The 22183-nt window shown below is 38.5% G+C and overlaps 1 protein-coding gene across 1 annotated transcript in view; it reads right to left on the bottom strand.

The window, feature by feature from the left end:
• LOC122802726 (acetylserotonin O-methyltransferase-like) overlaps positions 1-21400 on the bottom strand; it is a 196268-nt gene extending 174868 nt beyond the window's left edge. Inside the window, exons 1-2 of the mRNA XM_044072488.1 lie at positions 21359-21400; positions 18242-18416 (exon numbers count right to left, since the gene is read on the bottom strand). Of these exons, the coding sequence (XP_043928423.1) occupies positions 18242-18416; positions 21359-21382 (199 nt within the window). The 5' untranslated portion in view covers positions 21383-21400. The remainder of the gene's footprint in view (positions 1-18241; positions 18417-21358) is intronic.
• Between the last annotated feature and the right edge of the window lie 783 nt (positions 21401-22183).

Raw genomic sequence — 22183 nt, 5'->3', positions numbered from 1 at the left:
TCTTTGTGCATCATCTGGCAAAAGGTGGAAGGCCTAGCGATAACCTTGGTGGACAGCAGATGGATACCCTCAATGGTAGCATGAAGCATGATCTCATGCAACTTGAAGAGTCAGTAGCTGCTTGGCCCTGACCACTGGCCCCACCATGAGTGTAATCACAAGGTGACTGACCTTTGGTTGGGTATGGCACCGTGCAGCATGGCACTTTGATCTGCCATCCCACTCTATTCCTCATCAAGGTGCTCCCTTTCCTTGAGTTTCATTTCTCTTCCTAGATTGTAATAGAATCCTCCCCATAACTATTTGTCTTTCCTCTGTTTGTGTATCTCCTTTCTGAACCCTCCCAACTGTGTCAGCACCTCCTCTGCCAGACATTCTCTTTTGTGTAGGTTTATCTGCCTCTGTTGCCATTCCAAAATCTGACTTCATACTTGCACCTTTCAATTCTTCCTTCCCCCTTCCTTTATTAAATATGTAAATAAATGGTCATGTGTCACACAAAAAATGCAACCTTCGTCTTGCTTATCTGTGGTTTATCTGCTTACTATTCCACCTTTCTGCCTGCCCTATACACCCATTTCCTTTGCTTTTATAGTAAAATCATTCTAGGGGTATTGTTCTATTGCCCTTATCTGGACTCCCTGCTCTGTCTGTAGCAGTGTGTTGTTGTGCGTGTAAACATGCATCATTGTGAGTGTGCTATGTGCATGCTACTGGATCCATGTGGCCACATGATCTACCACATTGCTGTTCAGGCCTTTAAATTACTTGTTCTTTTCTCGTTAGCAGATTGACTACTTATTATGTCCCAGGCATGCAACATCAACTCTTACCACATGCTTATACATTTTCAGGCTGCATTGAACTGCTTTGACTGTGTTGTTTTCTGAAAAGCAGACTCAACTGATTTTTCTAAATCCCTACCAGTAACTCAAACTAAAAAAAAAGATAAGAATTTGTTAGGTCTAGTTTGTAAGATATTTGAATCATCTTATGATGTAAGATTAGGAAATTTGATTTCATGATTCCTGGTTTTGCTGGTCAAGAGAAATCGTGCTTGCTTATCCTGCACTACTAGCTAATCTATGTATTACACACTGTGCCCTCAATATGCTATGCTGATGGCTATTTCTCTATCTACATACTCAAACAGAAACACTCACTTTGCTTTTATTTCTTTCTACTTCTTTTTAAACAAACTTACTCTAGAATAAGGTATTCTAATCACAATTCAGAAGTAACCAACATTTATAGATTATGGTGGAATGTGTGGAGTGAATATTTACTGCTTTTGTACTTTTTCTACAAGCACCTTAACTGTACATTTATGTCAATATAATGCAAAGTTTGCAGCCCTCACACCACCTCACTGTGAGATCTTTAACATTTCCAACAAACAATTAGACATTTTCAACTGGAGTTCTTTTCAAAGTTCAGTTTTAAGTAAGTTGTTTTCCACACAGATACTCTCATTTCTAGTGATCTACCCCCTCACTAAACTGGTTCTCTAGCTACTTTAAAGATAGACAACAAGCAACTAAATGGTACCAGTCTGTCTCCCCATTCCTTAATATCAATTCAGAAGTCCCACAAGAATCCATACTAGGGCGATTGCTGTTCAGCATTTTTATCAATGATTTCCATACCACTACCACTTAAGTTACTGTCATCCAATATGCAAATGACTCTGCCATCATCTGCACTGCCAAATCTACATCAGAACTACAGTTACTCACCAAAAGTACTTTCACCTCCACCTAAACCTGGATGTATAATCATTTAGCCCTAAATGCTAATAATACCAAACTCATGTTATTCACCCTAAAAAGCTACATCCTTTACCAAAACTAAATTTACCATTTATTTTGTCAAAAACATTTGCATTGAAGTGGTGCCTTACAACAAACCTCTAGGTGTCAGTACTGATGAAAGCCTAACTTTTGGCCAGCATATTAGCATCAATATCAAAAAAGCCCATCAGAAATTAGACATCCTTTACAGACACAAATACTTCCTCACCTTCTCCACAAGACTATCCCTTGCCTCTTCCTTTCTACTTCCATCCTTGCTCTATGGTGCATCATTGCTCACCAACATGCACGCCTCTCTGAAATCCAAACTGGACTCACACTTCAACAAAATCACAAAATTTGTGACCAACCCTAAATACTCCTCCCACCACTGTGTATCTATTCAACTTCTAAACTGGCTCAAACAACCCCAATATCTAATATACCTATAACTAATTACAGCTCATAAGCTAATCTAAAAACCTTCTAACTGCCCTGCCCTGTCCTCTCTGTTCACCATGTATCACCCTAATAGACCTCTCAGATATGTAAATCAAATTCTCCTAAATGTAATGAAACTCAACCTTTCCACTGGTCAAATGCATTACCGCTATACCATCACCAAGCTATTGCACACACTCCCCTCATCACTCAGGACAACTGGCTACCTTGAACATTTTAAGACATCCCTGAGACAACACCTAACCTCCCATTGACCATGTACATGTACTAGGACTGACCACATAAAACCCAATATTACCTAGTCTACCCATTTGTCCAGCTCATCTCCATCTTCCAATCACACAGATGCCCCCTTATTCATCATATAAATACTTAGTGCTATTCAACGTAAAATGCCCTAATTTGAGAAACTCAGCTACATAAAAGCTATCTACATATTAGCATGTAACTAACTATATTTCCTATTTAATTTTGCTATGAATGTAGTAAAGTCCAAATGCCTCTATCTAACTCTCAGTCTAATCACCTATCACTGTCATTTCCTCTCTACCCAGTAGTCGCTGCAGCATTCACATATATACTAAATATTCTATTGCATTGGATTGATATGCATGATTGTCTTGTATTTTTAAAATTACTTTTGTATTGCTCTTTATAATCTAGCATTTCATAATTTGTATACTGCCTATTTTATTGTATTGTCTCTTTGTAATTTGTAATTTTATATTATGTCTGTTTTGATTTGGAGCTTTTCTTAACAGGTCTCCACTGAAAATAGGCTCACTCTGGCCCAGTGGACCTCTCGGAAAACAAATGCAAATAAATAAATATTAATTAAAGAAAGGGGCATTTAAACGATGTGTATAGAGTGCCACCATATAAGAGTGTGGCAAATGAAATATATACAAATGATTTAAACAAATATAAAATGCTAAATTCTTTGATCCCACTATTACACTTAACATTAAAGTTAGTGTGTGTGCATGTGTAGGTGGGCATTTGTGGTGACAGTTGGATGAACTGGAAATTGTTCAACTTTAAAAAAAGCAGAGGGAGAGGACCCGCAGAATAACCAGTACAAAGTTTAATAATAACAGTAAATGCTTTTGTGCAGACAGGTTTCATGAACTACTTCAAGCTAAATAAAAACAAACATTTCGCATAATATATACAATTAAAATCAGTGACATCATCACTTTTAAGAAAACATTTCCCTTTTAAAAGTATACATACTCACAACACAACATTCATCTCTCCAAGACTTTTAACTTTAGCAGCCACCCAAGAGAAAAGTAATCATTTAATCCTGGGAAGGAAAATGCTTTAGTTTTTAACTGCCATAAAAGTTCCTTGAGCTCTAAATTTAAAGCCCAAGGACCAGCCCCCCTGATATTTTTCTTTACTTGTTCGAGTATGATATATTGAAACTTGTGCCCCACATTATCAATTACATGTCTTGTTAGGTCATTATTCATATTCAGTTTGCTAATGTCATATTGATGTTGATACACCCACTGTTTGAGTTGTCTTTCTGTTTTTCCAATATAAAATGTTGTGCAAGCCTGACAGTGGGCTAAATAAATGACCCCAACAGCCAAAAAAAACAGGAAAGTAAATTGCTCAATAAAAGCAGCCACACCCAAAAGAAAATAGAGCAATTCCACCATGTATTTCAATAAAGCTTGTTCGTGTGAAAAATACCAGTGGAGTCATGCCTTGGTGGAATTTCTCTATTTTCTTTGGGTTTTGGCTAAATAAATGACCCTTGGGGTTAAGCATGTGAATTTATCTCTTATTCTATACTTAATATTATGTATAGTTGCAATATGCCTTTCCATTATGACCTTGCATTGGGCACACATACCACATTTTCTAATACTAGGGCTAAAGACAGGAAGAGAGTGGGGATGTTCTAATAAAGTTTTAATAGTTTGGCCTCTCCTGAATACCAGCCTAGGTGTGTTGGTGATTTTATTCCTAACACTGGGATCTTCATTTATTACCACCCAGTTTTTCATTAAGATGTCTGTAGTCAAGTGGGCATCGATGGAAAAGGTGGTGATAAACTAGTTGAAAAGTTGTCACTACTAACATCGAAGGTCCTACTAGTGGAACAAGCTCCACTATTATTAATGGCTCCTAAATTTTGTTTGTTATTTAAAATAGGGGTAAAGTAACACCTCACTCTTTTTGTTTGAACTTCAAATAAAAGTTGGTCCATAAGGTCTAATGGGTACCCACGTTTGAGGAACATTGATTTAAGTCTATTGCATTCGTCAATAAATTCCATTTCTAATGTAGTCATTCAGGCAACTCTCACCATTTGCCCCTTAACAACTGCCCGCTTGGGTGGTATGGGTGCGTACTTAATTTTCTCACAATTGACGTCAAAGGTCTCTATACAGTAATCTCACAGGATCTTGGCGTAGTATGGGTTACTAATTTTTTGACATCTAAGGGTGTGGAACATAGTGAAATCTACCTCAATGGGGCCTTATTATATATTGTGTTGAAAAATAATTTCATACTCTTTTAATGGGAATTATTTCCGACAAAGATGTGGAGTGGGAATGGGGTCCCCATGTGGTGGCAGTTTTGCCAACATAGTAATGGCACAGTGGGAAAAGCAATTCATCTTAAATAACAGTACTTTATCCAACTATATTTACTGAAATACTAGATATCTTGATGACATCTTTATTATTTGGAAGGGCAACAGGGAATCCGCAAGTACGTTTCTGGAACATATTAATTTTTCTAATGACTTCCTACATTTTACACACCAATTTGAGGAAGATACTATAACATTTTTAGATATCCAGCTTACCAAAGACAGAGCCAGTAATAGATACACAGCTAAAATATATAGGAAGGCTACATATTCTAATGCCTTTTTACATTTTAACAGCTGCCACCCATACCTCCAAAAGTGGGCAGTTGTTAAGGGGCAACTGGTGAGAGCTGCCTGAATGACTACATTAGAAATGGAATTTATTGACGAATGGAATAGACTTAAATCAATGTTCCTCAAATGTGGGTACCCATTAGACCTTATGGACCAACTTTTATTTGAAGTTCAAACAAAAAGGGATTACATTACCCCTATTTTAAATAACAAACAAAATTTAGGAGCCAGTAATAATATTGGAGTTTGTACCACTATTAGGACCTCCGATGTTACCTGTGACAATTTTTCAACTAGTTTTATCACCACCTTTTCTGTCAATGCCCACTTGATTAGGACCATCTTAATGAAAAACTGGGTGGTAATAAATGAAGATCCCAGTGTTAGGAATAAAATCACCAATACACCTAAGCTGGTATTTAGGAGAGGTCAAACTATTAAAACATTATTAGAACATCCCCACTCTCTTCCTGTCTTTAACCCTGGTATGAGAAAATGTGGTATGTGTACCCAATGCAAGGTCATAATGGAAAGGCATATTGTAACTATACGTAATATTAAGTATAGGATAAGAGATAAATTCACATGCTTAACCCTAGTGGGCATTTATTTGCTCAGTGCCAGGCTTGCACAGCATTTTATATTGGAAAGTAAAGGAAAATATCAGGGCGGGTCTTTGGGCTTTAAATTTAGAGCTCAAGGAACTTTTATGGCAGTTAAAAACTAATACATTTTCCTTCCCAGGATTAAATGATTACTGTTCCCTTGGGTGTCTGCTAAAGTTAAAAGCCTTGGAGAGATGAATGTTGTGTTGTGAGTATGTATACTTTTAAAAGGAAATGTTTTCTTAAAAGTGATGATGCCACTGATTTTAATTGTATATATTATGCAAAATGTTTGTTTTTATTTAGTTTGAAGAAGTTCATGAAACCTGTCTGAACAAAAGCGCTTATTGTTATTATTAAACTTTGTGTTGGTTATTCTGCGGGTCCTCTCCATCTGTTTTTTTGTTTTTATTAGTTTGTTTCATGGTCAGCTTATTAATTATAAATTGTTCAACTTTCACATCTTTCATAATGTATTTTGCTTAGGATTAAAAAATGTACCATGTCTATAAATGTTTCACTTTTGATTCATTTTACTAGTTGATTATTAGGCCAAGTAACACAAAAGTCTTGCACACCTGCTTGATGCTTTGCATTAACTTTTCATAGAAGCAAAACAGCACATCTCTGCCATCACTTCCTCCCTCAGCACACTTTATGGATATTCCTTGTGAAATCCATACCCCTTCTACATATATTTTTTTCATTCAACTTCCAGATTAACAAGAAAATCTAATAATGCCCTTTCCAAATTTCAGGAAGACTGTAGCCATACAGTTCTGTACTCATAGCATTACACTGTTGTTCTATACCTCTGCAGACACTTAAAATATGTATTCAACTCTCAAAGTGTTTCCCTGTAGATCAAATAAGTGAATCCATCCTTTTTGCAATCTAATATGTATAATCATGACTCTTTTAATTGCCACATGATTATTTAAATACCCAACACATCTAAACCTTTGGAAGTCACTAGTCAAACAGAGACACTTCCAGTCAAACACTAAAAACATTTTTCTTTTGCATAGGGGCAAGAACTGCTAACACATAAATGCGCACTTAGATTTCTTTGTCAGATAGAGGAAACCACATACACACACACACACACACACACACACACACACACACACACACACACACACACACACACACACACACAGATAGATAGACCAAACAATCTCAGAGAAGCGAGACAAGATGAGGACAGCATAGCACTCAAAAGTCTTACAGTACTGTACTTCAAAGTTTTTTGAGTAATTAAAGTGACAGTATAACAGAGTTCATATGTAATATGCACATGAGTTATACCATTGACAAGATAGATTTCTATACAATGTATAAATGCAGTGCATGGTGGTTCTGCTTACATTATTGTTATATGTGTACACAAACACACTCACACAGCTCTTTGTGTGTGTGTGTGTGTGTGTGTATATATATATATATATATATATATATATATATATATATATATCTGTAACCTTTGTATTTCAAATCCTGTATCAGCCATTGATTTACAGAGTTACTGTTTTCACATAATTAACTTCATGTAGTATTTCATTTGTTCATTACAATAATTTCTACCTAGAAGCAAATGAAAACAAAATCCTTTAGAATGTCCAGATAAGTAAATACTTTATTTATTTATTTAATTTTACATTTGTTAACCGGGAAAGTCAGACTATCCTTTTTCAGCAGAGGCCCAGGGAAAAAAGCTCCATCTACAGAGTAAAATATTACACTAGACAGTTGATATGCAGTTGAATTACATGCAACCATATATAAAATCCATACATTTTTATGTCTATTTATAATGCTGTTGAAAAATAATGCCTTACAAAGAGTTTAAACATCAAACACTTCAGAGTAGTTGGCTTATATTTACATTATAATATAGCAGGTAGGATGAAATATGTGTTACTGACAGAGTGGATAGGAAGAGTTCTGAGTAGAGGGAAGAGGGGATAGTTATATTTAGGGAAGTAATGAGTTGGGAGTGGAGGGGATAGTAGAGAGTTGCAGGTGGTAAAGGTCTAATGTTAGGGCAACCTGGAAAGTTGCAGACATGCAGAGGATGAAGAATAATCCTAAGGGTGTAAGTAGTGTTAGTACTGGAAGGTGTGCTGTGTAGGAAGTCAGTTGGATTAAGGAAAGGAAGAGGACACAGTGGGAGAAGCAGAGAGATGTGTGAGGGGAAGAGGTACTGGAGTAGTAGAGCAAGGAAAAGGTGAAGTAGTGGGGTGGGTAGAGTGAATAGAGGGAGACAGAGAGAGAGAGAGCTGTATTTGTAGGCTGAAAGTACTAATAAGAGATTAGTCAGGGTTGTTACATAGTCACTTTAGGTGATGATTCTTATTTAAAACATAAGCATAGACGTGTGTCTAGTTTTCTTTCTGACTGGTAACGCAAAATGTGTATACATTTTTTATAAGTACAACATACACACCTTTAGCATTTCTTTGTTAGCAAGTGTGTGTGTGTGTGTGTGTGTGTGTGTGTGTGTGTGTGTGTGTGTGTGTGTGTGTGTGTGTGTGTGTGTGTGTGTGTGTGTGTGTGTGTGTGTGTGCACGCACGTGTGTGTGCACATGTGCCTGTGTATGTCTGTAGCTTTGTGTGTTTCTGTGTGTGTGTGTGTGTGTGTGTGTGTGTGTGTGTGTGTGTGTGTGTGTGTGTGTGTGTGTGTGTGTGTGTGCGTGCATGCGCGTGTGTGTGAGTGTTTGTGTGTGCTTGTGTGCATGTGTGTGAGCATGTGTGTTGTTGTGCAAATGTTGTACATTTTATTCTTCTAGCACATGCATTTTAGTTAGGGATTTGTTACACTTAGGCTGCAAACTTGGTATTCTACATTAAGAAGTTGTGTCAGAAGTGTGCTGATCTAACCTGTATGAGTTGGGGATTGCAGGTGGAAGGCTTACTGTGTGCTTTCCTGATTGGTAGTAAGTTTAAAACTTGTTTGTCTTTGGTTGTATTTAAGACTTGCATTTGTGTGGTGCTGCTCTTTCTGCAGTAGTGATTAGCAGTGCCATGCATAGACACAAAAGCCTAGAAGCTCAGTTTTTCCCTAAACCCTATCAGTGAAACCCTTGCAAGCTTTTCAGCTGCTCTAGGAGCAACTCAGTTGTGCAATGAGTAGAATTGACTTATTGATCAACCTTAGCCTACACAAAGTATAGGTCCCTCTTATAGTCTCAGCTACCAGCACAGCCCTGTCAAATTAACCCATTCCCTTCACTAATAAAACATATTAAAAGCCTCCTATCATAGATGTAGATACACTGTGACATTGGAAGAAAGACTCTCATATAAGAACAGACCAAATGCCAAACAGGTTGTCAGCACACATACACACACACACACACACACACACACACACACACACACACACACACACACTTCCCATACTAAATAAGAACATGACACATAAAGCCATATTAAATAAGGACATGACACATAAACCCACGTGTGTGGAGGTACTCACTAGTAACTTGCCAAAAGATCAGAAGCCTCCCAAAGGGAAATGGCTTGCACACATAACAATGCAAAAAACAACCATAACATATTATAACACACACATACCAGTGTCTCGACAAATAAGCCTATAAGGCATTACACCACAAAACCGAATGTATTGATCGTAAGTGACTTCAATGTGAAACACACAGATGCTCCCCTCACCAGGCTGGATAAGGAGCAGGTTATGGTTAGCTTCCTGTCAGGTGCCAGGATCCATCAAGTCACTCAAGCATTCAAGGCCACGCAATCACAAGTACTGGCATGACTCCATCATAGTCCACGTGGGAGTGAATAATTTGCGATGTACCTCACATGATTATATGATGATGTACATGACTGAACTCTCAGACTATGTGTCACAGGCAGGTATAAGCCTAGCCTTAAGCAACATTCTACCTTCTACAATTATGATGCCACAATACAAAGCAAAAATGATTGACATTAACAATTGGCTTAACTTCTGATGTCAGTCCAGAGGGATCCAATATCTGTCAGCCTGGGAAGATATTGTTGACAGGCCACACTGTTTTGCCAGACATGGTCTCCACCTGTCTCTTCTAGGCTTTTGAATACTGGAAAAGGCATTAGCCACCCCTTTTGTGCCTTTTTTAGGCAGTGTCAAAATAATCAAACTCCCAACATAACAAAATGCTGTCTAGATAAACTCAAGGTGCTGCTTCTTAAAGCTATGATTCTAAACAAGAAACTGCATCCTTGGAAGTACTCTTCAATTTGGAATATGCTGACATCTGTGCAGTCACTGAGACATGGTTCAAAGGTGTGGAATGCACCCCGACCAAGCATGTCTAAAATGCCTTTCATACTTTCAGACAACAATCTGAGCATGAAAGAACCAAAGGAGAAGCTGTATCCATATTAATTAAGTATAAGTACACATTGAGACTGGTCAAACAGTATGAATCTCTTGAGATACTCCATGTCCAATTAACTGTAGGCAAATTCCTCTACCACATCATAACTAGCTATAGGTTCTGCACCTGTTACGCAAGTTTTCTTGTTGCTTCCAATGTTTGATAAGTATTTACTGGTATTTTTTTCACTGTTTCAAAGCCATCTGTTCTGCCTGCTGGTTTTCCCACCAAGCAGTACTTAATTTACTGATCTGTTAACTGTTTAAATCATTATTTTGACCATCCTGGCTGATTTCTGCTGTTTCAAACATTTTTCTGTGTCTCACTGCTATTTTTCTGCTGTGTTCAATATTTTCTAGTGTTTCCCATTGAAACTATGGTAGCTAGTAGCTGTAACATAATTCAGATCCAGGCCTGCTGCTTCCGGAACTGTTTGTAGTGGTTTGTTTATTCTGAGCACATTTTCCAGGCCATCTTGGATTTGAAAGGGCCTATCTGCACTTTGGTGAAATAGTTGTGTTTGATTGGCACCTGACTGGTAAAAGGAGACTGGTCTAGGGCCTCGAATAAGCATCCTCATTGGTCCTTTTGAATTTTTTTAGAGTTTTTTTTTCAGGTTTTAGTTTTTGGTATTTAGGCCCTGCATCTGACCAGGTGTGGTGTCTGTTTGTTTATGCATCATGCAGCACCGTGCACTTCCTTGCAACTGCATGCCAAAGATGGATAGATAAATTCAACAAATTTTCCCTTAAAACCCAGGCAGAAATATCCATTTGCTGACCTCCTCTGTGACTGTTTCTGAAAAGCCACCCGTAGTGACAACAGTCTTCAACCTAGCATTATAGATATTTGGGCTACCTTTGTTTCTCCTGCCAACCTTGTTGACTTGGGTCTCTTGAGACAGTGTAGCAATTGTCTCATGCACACAGACAACTGTCTACTAATAACACAGTCTAGTACAGAGTGCAAAAGATGTAGTTACACCAAGAATCTAGAATCCATGCGCTCTCTCACTCCAAACAGTAACACAGAAGAGGTTGTCAGCTCACCCACTACTACATATTCACATAGTACCACTACTCATACACATACCACTACTCATGCACATAGTATGCATCAAACATGTAAATCCACATGCACAGAGGTTCTCTCAAAAAAACTTACTGAAACACCAGATACCTCCAAAATACAGGTCTGCTACAACTAACACAGTCTTCATAGCACCCAGTGTCTCACCCACCAATCCTGTAAGGCATAACACTCAAAAATTAAGTTTTTTTTCATTGGAGACTCAATAGTGAGACTCATAGATATCCCACTCACCAGGCTGGACAAGGAGAAAGTCACAGGGAGGTGCCTGTCAAGTGCCAGGATTTGCCAAATCATGCATGCACTCAGGTCTCTCAGCAACAAGTACCATTATGACTCTGCCATAGTTCATGTTGGTGTGAATGACCTGAGATGTACCTCACTGGACTGTATGAAGAGAGACAAGCTCTCTGAGTATGTGTCCCAGGCAGGTATGTCCCTAGCCTTGAGCAGCATACTACCCTTACCTAGAATGATGCCACAGTACAAACAAAAAATGATTGATTCCAATAATTGGCTTAGTTTTTGGTAAAATTCCAAGTGGATCCAGTTCCTCTCTGCATGGAAAGCTATGGTCCACAAACCTCGCTGCTTTGCCAGAGATGGTTTGCATCTGGCACCCCTAGGCTTCCAACTGGTGGCAAAGGCTCTTGCCTCCCCAATAGTGCCTTTTTTATGCAAGGTCTTAAAAACAACATTGCTAGTATGAAATTAACCAATCAGAACAAAATAAAGGTCATGCTGCTAAATGCTAGCAGCTTAAACCAAAAACTGGACCCCCTTGAAGCACTTCTATCAGTAGAAGATGTAGATGTCTGTGCAGTCAAAGAAACTTGGTTTAAGCCCTAAGAGAATAACCCAGCCCTCAAAGGCTACAATGCCTTCCACACCTTTAGACCACAAAAAGAACATGTGAAAACCAAAGGTGGTGGTGTTTCAGGGTCTATATTACAGGACTGAAACCTTAGGTTATCAAACAACTAATGGTTGATCATGAAATATCAAACTCTTAATATTGAAAATTGCCATTTCCACACAGGGAAACAATGTCATTGGCTAAATAAAAAAAAAAGTTATAAATAGAAATAAAGTGGGGGTTTCTGCCCCCCACACCCCCCTTAACTAAATATATCAACTCTGAGATCACTCTACATTGGAGCAAAAGCAAAATCTGTGTACAAATGACTCATTTCCCTGTGTGGAAATGGACATTCCCAATTTTCAGACTTTGTCATTTTGTGATCGACCTTTAGGTGTTCGATAACCTAAGGTTTCGATCACGTAATAGGGAACCGGCATTTCAGTCTATATTAGAGATAAATTCACCTCATGTCTAGTTAGACTGGATAACTCCATGAAGTTACTTCAGGGCCAGGTTACAGTCGGTAAGACCCTCATTCAAGTCCTAGCCAGTTATAGATCCCCCTCCATGGGCCATGACACCAATGAAGCCTACTTATCCAAACTGGAGACAATCCAAATTTTACTAAACACACTTGTTATGGAGGATTTCAATTATCCCTCCATCAATTGGGAAACCTACTGTAGCCCAAACTTGCTAGCATAAAAGTCCCTTGACTTTCTAAAATTCAAATCTCTTGGAGAAAATTGTCCATACCCTGATAAGAAGAACAAATGTTCTAAATCTGGTCCTCACCAACATGTCAAACAGGTGCACTGCAGCAACTGTTGGACCCTCATTAGTTAAAACTGACCACAGATCAGTTGCCTTCGAACTGATACTAACACCAGAACTCACAAAGGGTAAAATCAGACTAAAAAACCTCCCTAAGGCAAACTATACCCTCCTAGGTGAATATATCAATGCATTCTAAGGTACAACCCAAGCTGAAAGTGGTAACAACACTGAAGCTTACATTAAGCCCTGTAGAATCACTTGCATAAGTGCATAAATTCAGCTGTTCCAGATAGAATCAAAGCCCCAAGTAAAATCAAGCTGCCATAGTGGACTTCCAGCATCAACAACCTCTACAATAAATGCAAAAAGTTGCTGTCCAAGAAAACAGAGACAAGGACCCAACAATGGAAAAGCACCTTCCACGGCCTTAACAGGCAAATAAGACAACTTGTCAAATCATCCAAGAGCTCCTTTGAGAGAAACTTAGGAAGTACTGCTAAGGATAACCGTAAGGCCTTTTACAGCTATGTACATAACCTAAAGGGTAGGATCCAAGCATGTGTAGAACTGGTGGCCAATGGTATCACACACACTGACCCCACAGAGATAGAGAACTTGCTAGCAGACAGGTTTGGTGAAAATTTCACTCCCTTATCCCCTCCTAACTTATAACAAACCCTCCCTCAAACTTTACCCCACCTTACATATCTGAAGAGCAGATCCTCAAAGCCCTGTCCAAGGCAAACCCATAGCCTCTATGGGACCAGATGGCATCCTAGGGTGTCTTCTAAACAGACTAAAACATGAGCTAACATCACCACTAAGTACCCTTTTTAATCAAAGCTTAACCACAAGGTCTGTTCCTGTGGAATGAAGAAGAGCTACAGATATTCCCCTCCATAAAGGTGGCCTAGCAACAGACCCAGGGAATTACAGACCTATAAGCCTGACCAGCCTCATCTTTAAGGCCATGGAACATATCATCATGGACCTCATAAAAAAAGACATAGGTGACCTCCAAACCCTGGACCCTCCCCAATTTGGCTTCAGGAAAGGCAGATCCTGCCTGTTAAATCTGGTGGATTTCTTTGAAAGCATGGCCAAGGCCATTGATGAGGGCAAATCTGTGCACACAGCATACCTCAACTTGGCAAAGGCTTTCAACACAATTTCACATTCAGGCATTACCGACAAACTTATCAAACTGAATGTAAACCCCTTCATTGTAAGATGGGTTGTCAACTGGCTCACAAACCAGACACATACTATCAAAGTGGGTGACTCCATATCAACTAGTAGACCTGTTACCAGAGGGGTGCCATAGGGTCAGTGCTGGGCCTCCTACTGTTTGGTATATAATTCTTAGATGTTCAGGTCAAAACTTAAGGGCTGTGGCTGACCAAGTTTGTAGACGACTGCAAACTAGGTTTAATCATTGAATCTCCAAATGATGTCAGTATACTCCAGGATGGTATCACACAGTCCAACGATTGGTATCTCAGTCTCAGTCTCAAACTGAACACAAAGGAATGCGTCATCATTCCCTTCAGCACAAACAATGCCCCTTCACACTATCTAATCAATAACAATACTTTAAGTACCCACGAAGTGGTAAGGGACCTGGGATCACAGGTTGACAGTGACCTTAACTTCGACCACCATGGTTCTGCCATTGTAAGGAAAGCTTTCCATGCAGCTCACTTGATTAGTAAAGGCATCTCCTCGAGAGCAAAAGAAGTTATAACCCCATTATACTTGGCACTTATCTAGCCCATAATTAATTATTATGCCCCATTTGGTATGTACCGCATTAAGCATCTACAGCAATTATAGAGACCTCAAAGGTTTCTAACAAAGAAGATCAAGGGCCTCCAGCATGTGCCTTACATGGACTGACTAAATTTCCTGTCACTCCACTCCATATCATATAAACTTTTTAGGGGAGACTTATGCCTGGCCTACAGAGCAAACCAAGACCCAAAACTAATGCACTTACTGCATATCCATAAATCAAATGGGTCTAGAGATACCCATTCCAGGGACTTAAATATGGCCTCTGAGTCCACCTTAAATAGGACATGCTGGAGGGACAGATTTATCTCCCAGTGACTGCCACATCTTAGGAAAAGGCTACCAGTTCTTGTGAAGCAGAGCACCTCTATGACACTGTTCAAGAGGAACCAGGATGAGTGGATGGAGCACCATAAATTCTTATAGGGGATAGCACCCACAGCCCTCCTGAACATGAGTAGTCATCACTAAATTCAATCTTGGGTTTTGACTAGTACCTCTATGATATGACATTAGGTTGAAATGGCTAGACTTTAAATGACCACAGGTCAATGGCCTAGTAATCTCCTATGATCCTATGATCCTATGAAACTGGAAAAGCATACCACATACATGGACTTACTGAAGAAATTTGCCATACAGTCCAACACCTTACTCATGGGCTGTTTTAATTATCATACCATCTACTGGGAAGCATACATGACCACAAACATGCTGTCACAGAGGTTCTTGGACTATGTCAATGCAAATGCTCTAGAGCAGCTAGTCAGTACACCCACAAGAGGTTCAAATGTCCTGAACATAGTACTCACTAACATGGGAGGGCATTGCACTCCCCACTGTGTGATGTTCTCCCTGATAAGATCGGACAATAAAGCAGTCACATTTGATACAATTACAAGACCAAATACCCCATCAAGTTCAAAAACACTTAAGAATTTTTCAAAGAAAAATGACCTCTTACAAAATGATGGTATAAGAAGTTTCAAAGCCCTCTCAAACACAGATAACATGGACTCCTATGCAGAAGTGTACACCAATGCCCTATATAACCACTTAAGCATTTGTATAGAATCAGCTGTACCTGTCTGGATTAAAACTAGATTTTGCCGAAAAAACAAGCCACCCTAGTGGATCCCTAGTATAAACAGACTATACAGCAAGAGAAAGAAACTAATGCCCAAGAACAAGAGGTAACTGGCTCACCAGTGTAAAAAATCCCTCTCTAGCTTAAACAAACAAATTAGAGATCTTGTCAAGTCCTCCAAAGCTAATTATGAAGCAAAAATAGCTTCCCAAGCCAAGGTTAATCACAAGGCATTCTTTAACTACGTCTGAAATCTAAAAGGGAATACTCAGCTACATGGTAAAGTGATTGTGGATGACAGCATCCATACTCATTCGGAGGTAACAAGCAACTTGCTAGCTGACAGATTTGGAGCAAACTTCACCCTATCTGTCCCCACCAGTCATCTCCCAAAGTATACCTGCCACCATTCCTGAGCCCATTATCTCAAGATAGTAGATCATCTCTGTGTTCACCAAGGGCAAAAACAGGGCATCAATGGGACCAGACAACATCCCAAGTTGTGTTTTAAACAACTTAAAACATGACTTAGCACACCCACTTAGATCCCTGTTTAACCACAGCCTGAGAAGTGGCTATGTTCTGGCAGAATGGAGGACAGCAACAGTAATCCTTCTGTACAAAGGGGGACCATCAACCAATCCTGGGAATTATAGACCTATAAGCTTCACTAGCTTCATCTCCAAGGCCATGGAAAGAATCATTATGGAACTAATTAACAAGAACATATGTAATCTCCAAACTCTGAACCAAGCCCAGCTTAGATTTGTTAAAGGTAGATCATGCCTGAGTGACTTCTTTGGGAAAATCACAGAGGTCCTGGACAAGGGAAAGACAGTGCATACTGCCTATCTTGACCTAGGCAAGGCATTTGATACAATCTCCTACTCAGGTATTATAGAGAAACTCTCCCAGTTGGAAATTAACCCCTACATTACCAGATGGGTAGCCAACCAACTCACCAACAGGACATATACTGTCAAACTGGGTGACTTCACCTCTAGCAAAAGACCAGTCACCAGTTGTGGACTACTGGGTTCTGTGCTGGGCCCCTTACTGTTTGGAATTTATTTCTTAGAAGTTCAGGTAAACATTTGATGGTCTGTGGCTGTCCAGGTTCACAGACAATTGCAAATTGGGAGCAATCACTGAGTCCCCAAAAGATGACAAAATACTGCAAACAGACTTAACACAGACAAATGATTGGTGCCAAAGCCATGGGTTAAAGCTAAATGCAAAAAAAAAATGCATTATTATTTCCTTTGTGAATGCTGTCATTCCTGCTAATTAGATTATAGACAGCAGCCCCCAAAATGTAGACCCAGTGGTACTTGATATGGGTACTCAGGTTGATAGCAATCTGAACTTTGACCATCGCATATCCACAGTAGTAAGGAAATCCTTCTATGTGGCACATCTTATAAGTAAAGACATCACATTTAGATCACAGATGTTATAACTCCATTATACTCATCCCTCATCAGACCAGTAATTGAGTAAAATGCTACCTTTTTCATGTACCTCACCGGACACCTACAACAATTGGAGAACCACAGAAGCTTCTCACCAAGAAATTACACGGTACACAAAAAAAGTCTTATGTGGAAAGACTGACAGCCCTGTCACTGTATTCTGTTTCCTGCAGGTTGCTAAGGGGTGACTTGTGCTTGGCTTACAGGGCAGTCTGTGACCCAGCCTTGATGAAAATATTACACATTTGTAAATCAAACCATACAAGGGTCACTCACTCACTCCAGGGATCTTAATCTAGTCTTTGACATGAACAGGTCATACTGGAGAGATAGATGCATCTGTCAAGTACTACCACTTCTCTGGAACAAGCTTCCAATTCACATGACACAGAACCCCTCTGTGACCCTCTTCAAATGCAACCTAGATCAATGGATGGGTGACAGCAAATTCACTCTTGGGGTGGTGCCCATGTTTCAACTGGACAGATGAAGTTGGTAATAACTACCGTAGACCCTTACCTCTGTGAACTTAACTCACTTAACCACCAACAACTGGAGCAACCCGGGATAAATATGGCAAGGCTTATAAGGGCTCTACGGTCGTTAGCCTAATAACCTTCTATGAACCTGTGAACCTATTAAGAGTAAAGGTCTCATTAAGTATTAATATTTTTGAATACAACTGAACTTAATTCAACCTGTATTTTGGTATCATTTCCACAACAGTGAAAATATATTATGCATAGCACTAAACAGTGGCATCTGACTACAGAATGCAATATGTAAACGTTAATGTTTTAGTAAGCCATTCAGATTTGCTCTGCATATTTCCCAATTAAATTGTTCAAATATGCATTCAATATAGTCTTTTTTTATTTTTCTTGTGTATTTCATTGGTTTATTGTGTTGTAGTCTCACTACAAATGCTTATTAATTAATATTCAGTGTTCAGACTAATCAACAAATCTGTATGACTTTTTTGTTTACTTTAGCTACATAAGGCATTATTTGCATACCTTTGCCAGTTCCTGTTTCAGCTGTTAGTAGCTTTAGTCCCACACATGCATTGAGTAATGTTTCTAGCCCTTCAACACTAGTGCAGAGATGTTTTGCTATTTCCTCACAAGACATAGGTATCTCAGACAGAAAAAGAATGTCAAAGACACCTAGTTCACATGCTGCAAACATAGTCTGAAAGAAAACACAATGGTTAATCAGTTTACATTAAGTATTTTCATGGAAGTATGAACTGTTTTATTCTTTTATTTCATATCCACAATAACTGACAAATAGTACCGTGTGTTTTGTTGGAATTTGTTGTCATACCTATTGCACAATGGTATGCAGTATCTGAAGTGCTGTGAGGGATTCTTCCTCTACACATTCATATTAGAGATGTCACATTTGGTTGTTATAATCTTTGTAAAAATAAAAATGTCCTATTCTGATTTCATGAAGGATTTTAGTTGACCTTTACCCCACAGGAATAAAACGAGGATGCATCCATAAACTTAAATTACTGCTCCTTTAGTTGGCATCAGTGGCTCAATGGATAGCGCACCTGCCTTTGGTGCTAGAAGATCAAAAGGCTGTGGTTTCTGTTCCCATACCAGGTACTTGGATTAATTTAAAAATATTAACACTGCAGTATAGCATAAGGAAAGAGAGTGTCCTTGCCAAATTTCCCATAGTCAGTACAAATACTGAGTTTTCTGTAGGAGGACGTTGACCTACTATGATTAACTAGTCAACAAAGAGTAAATAAATCAATAAATGTCAGGGTCCCACTCATCAAAAATGATGGATGCATCCTAACCCTTTCCCTTAGGTGACGACACTGACTACATTTATTTGGGAAGTAGTTGCATTTATTTATTTATTTAGTTGTTTATGCTGTTTCTGATTTGTTAACTTCAATAATCCAAATAAGCAAGAAGGCTCCTTTTCAGTAGAGTCACAGGTGAGAAAGGTTTCACCTTCCTTCCATACAGAGGCATATAATGCAAGATCGTTATCATCTAAGGTATAAGTTACTAAGTACATTGTCATACAGGTACAGACTAGACAGGCAATATCATTTTCTGAAGAGTAAAGAGGATGTCTTGCATTTACAAAGATGAAGCAAAATCCCTATCCCTTCTTATTCAATGACAATTTGCTTATGAATAGTTTAAACAGCATATTCAGCAGTGCTGAACCCTTCTTTTAATTTTCTTGCTGTAGTATTTCAGAGAAGTAATAAACTGTTGCAACAGCACTGTAAACAAAAAATACACTATCCTGGACTACCTTCATTGTCTACTGGTGCTAATCTTTGCATAACTGGATGCTGAATTTCCTTAGCTAAAACATGGCTCAGACCATTCATGAAAAGCCATACATACACAAGGGCCCACCTATCCATTTAACATTTATTAATTCATTTTTATATAATAACATCCCCTTATCTCATCCTAGGAAGATGGACTTTATCCCAGCACTCAGTGGGCAGAAGGCAGAAAAACAAATTCCAGACAGGATGGCAGAGTAACTTGGCAGTTGGAGCAGAGGTTTAGGTTGTGAACTGTGGAACAGGGTTTGATTCCCTCGGTCATTGTTTGCCTACTGTATGACCACGAGCAAGTCAATTAACCAGCTATTGCTCCCAGATCACCTCGGAAAATAGAGTGCATATTTGATATCATTATTATTATTGTCATTATTATTATTACTGTTATTATTATAAGATGCAGATATATGCATTCATACTGGATTTGTCATCAGCTTTGTGGAGTAGAGGGATACAATTCTAGGACACAGATGTCCCAAGATCACTTAACAATGTAAGTACTAGTAGAGCAGACAAAGGGAGATGGGTATAAGCATACATCACTGGTATTCTGCATTAATGGCTTCTATGGGAGGAAGGGGGCAAGTGCAACATGAGTACAGGACATTGTGTAGACTTGGGCTCACCAAGCAGTGCACAGCACTACAACCAGAGGTCGGCACGTGCATGGATGTGTGCAAGTGTAACATTCTGGGGTTGTGCACTCTCATCTTGGCATCATTCTGATGATGAAAACAAAGATTGTTTAATGCAGTTCCAGCAAGTGAAAGGAAAAAGAAGTTATTGGGAGGTCACATCCGTCATGGCCCATATCACTGATTGCCTCTTTCCTAATCTTGTCTTTACTTTGTTCTGGCGCGTTCACTAGCTTTGACAGTCTTGTTCTAGAAACTACAATAAAAGTACTTTAAATCATAACTCTAATGTCTCCCCACCACACTCCAAAGAACATGTAATACAAACATGGAATAATGCATATGACATTACCAGTTTTATTGTCAGCAATTTTCTCCCCACTATACATCTATGCTGGCTAAACAATTATCCAAATTCAACAGAATTTGACAGTTGTGGTCAAAATCAACAGGTTTGCACATTTAGCTGTAGAAACATCGGTCATTTCATTTTTTTCTTTTGGTTGGGGGCAATGAACTAAAGACACATACACTGATTTTTTTTTTTTTGGGGGGGGGTTCTCATTCCAGAATTAATTCTCAGTTTTACTCTATGTAAATATATAATCTAATCTGAGAAAAATACATAATAGTTGCTCAGTCTGTCTTCCTTCTATCACTCATTTTAGTAATGTTTTGACACTGTTTTTGCCAATGACAATGTATATGTGTGTGTGTGTGTGTGTGTGTGTGTGTGTGTGTGTGTGTGTGTGTGTGTGTGTGTGTGTGTGTGTGCACATGCCTGTTTGTATGTGTGTGTCTTTACACATATTTGTGTGAAAGAGTGATAGAATATACATAGACTAAGAAATGTGTTCATATCATGGAACTAAATAATTTTCTTAATTATCTTTGGTAATACTTTCTTGTAAGTTTCCATTGTCAGGCAAAATACAACAATACTTCATACCACCTGTCAGAATGTATTCATTATAAGGAATGCACTAAATTTTTAAAAAAGTGTTTGTTATTTAAATCTGCTGTTTCAGATGATCTACCAATCAGAAACATCTTTTCAAATTAAAATGTATACATATAACATGTTTAAATGGCTAGCTAGTATTTCTCCACCTCAGAGGATATAAATATATGTTGGATTTGTTGACAGCCTTTTGTCTTTCACAACTTACCTTGGATACTAAAAATCCATCCATATATTCAAGTATTTCTTTTGGATAAGGAAAGCCTGGTGAAGAACTCATGTTCTACTGTGTATGTTGCTGTAGTTATCCTTGAACAATGTAAAATGAGTTACAATAATAGAGTTCCTCACAAGAGAAGTAAACACAGGTAAATGTTTTATTTAAGTGCAGTGTTCTGACTCACTGAGTATAATCAGATTAATGGATTACGCATGTAAGTCAAAGATGCTATATTTAAACCTGCTATTGATTGAATCTGATTGTTAAACAAGGCACATACAAAAAGTAATCAGTAAGAAAAAATACTTGAGCTATGCTGAGTTTAATTTTAGATGCTAATTTTATTTATAACTGTATCTCTAAGAAAATATAAAACTTGCACATTAATTTTTGCTATAAGTATTTGCACAGAAAACCCTTATCAATAGATTATTTATAATGGGGCTGATCAAAATACCTTTGCATGGAAGGCTAAGTGGTCATTTTATTGTCTGTGCCAAAGTCATGAGGTACTTCTTTTTTGTTAACACTTGTGATTCTAAATGTGGTATATAAGCTAATAATCATGTATGTTTGTATACTGCGTGCAGATTACATCTTCTAAAATTAAGTGCAAAACCTAACAGAATGTGACCTTTTGGTTACTGAGGCATTCTGATTGAATTTAATTTATTCAAAACTCACAGTTCTCAGTAAAAGGGTTTTACATTCCTGATAGCTGGCAGGCTTGTCAGGAACTGCTTGGAGCCGTACACCACCATAACATATACATGTGAGAAAATGTTAAAATTAAACAATAAAATTAACTTTTGC

This window comes from Protopterus annectens, chromosome 5.part0, assembly GCF_019279795.1.
Source record: "Protopterus annectens isolate FY-2018-M chromosome 5.part0, PAN1.0, whole genome shotgun sequence".
Taxonomy (NCBI): Eukaryota; Metazoa; Chordata; order Ceratodontiformes; family Protopteridae; genus Protopterus; species Protopterus annectens.
The sequence above is the reverse complement of the archived record's forward strand: the minus strand, read 5'-3'. Positions and strand labels throughout refer to the sequence as shown.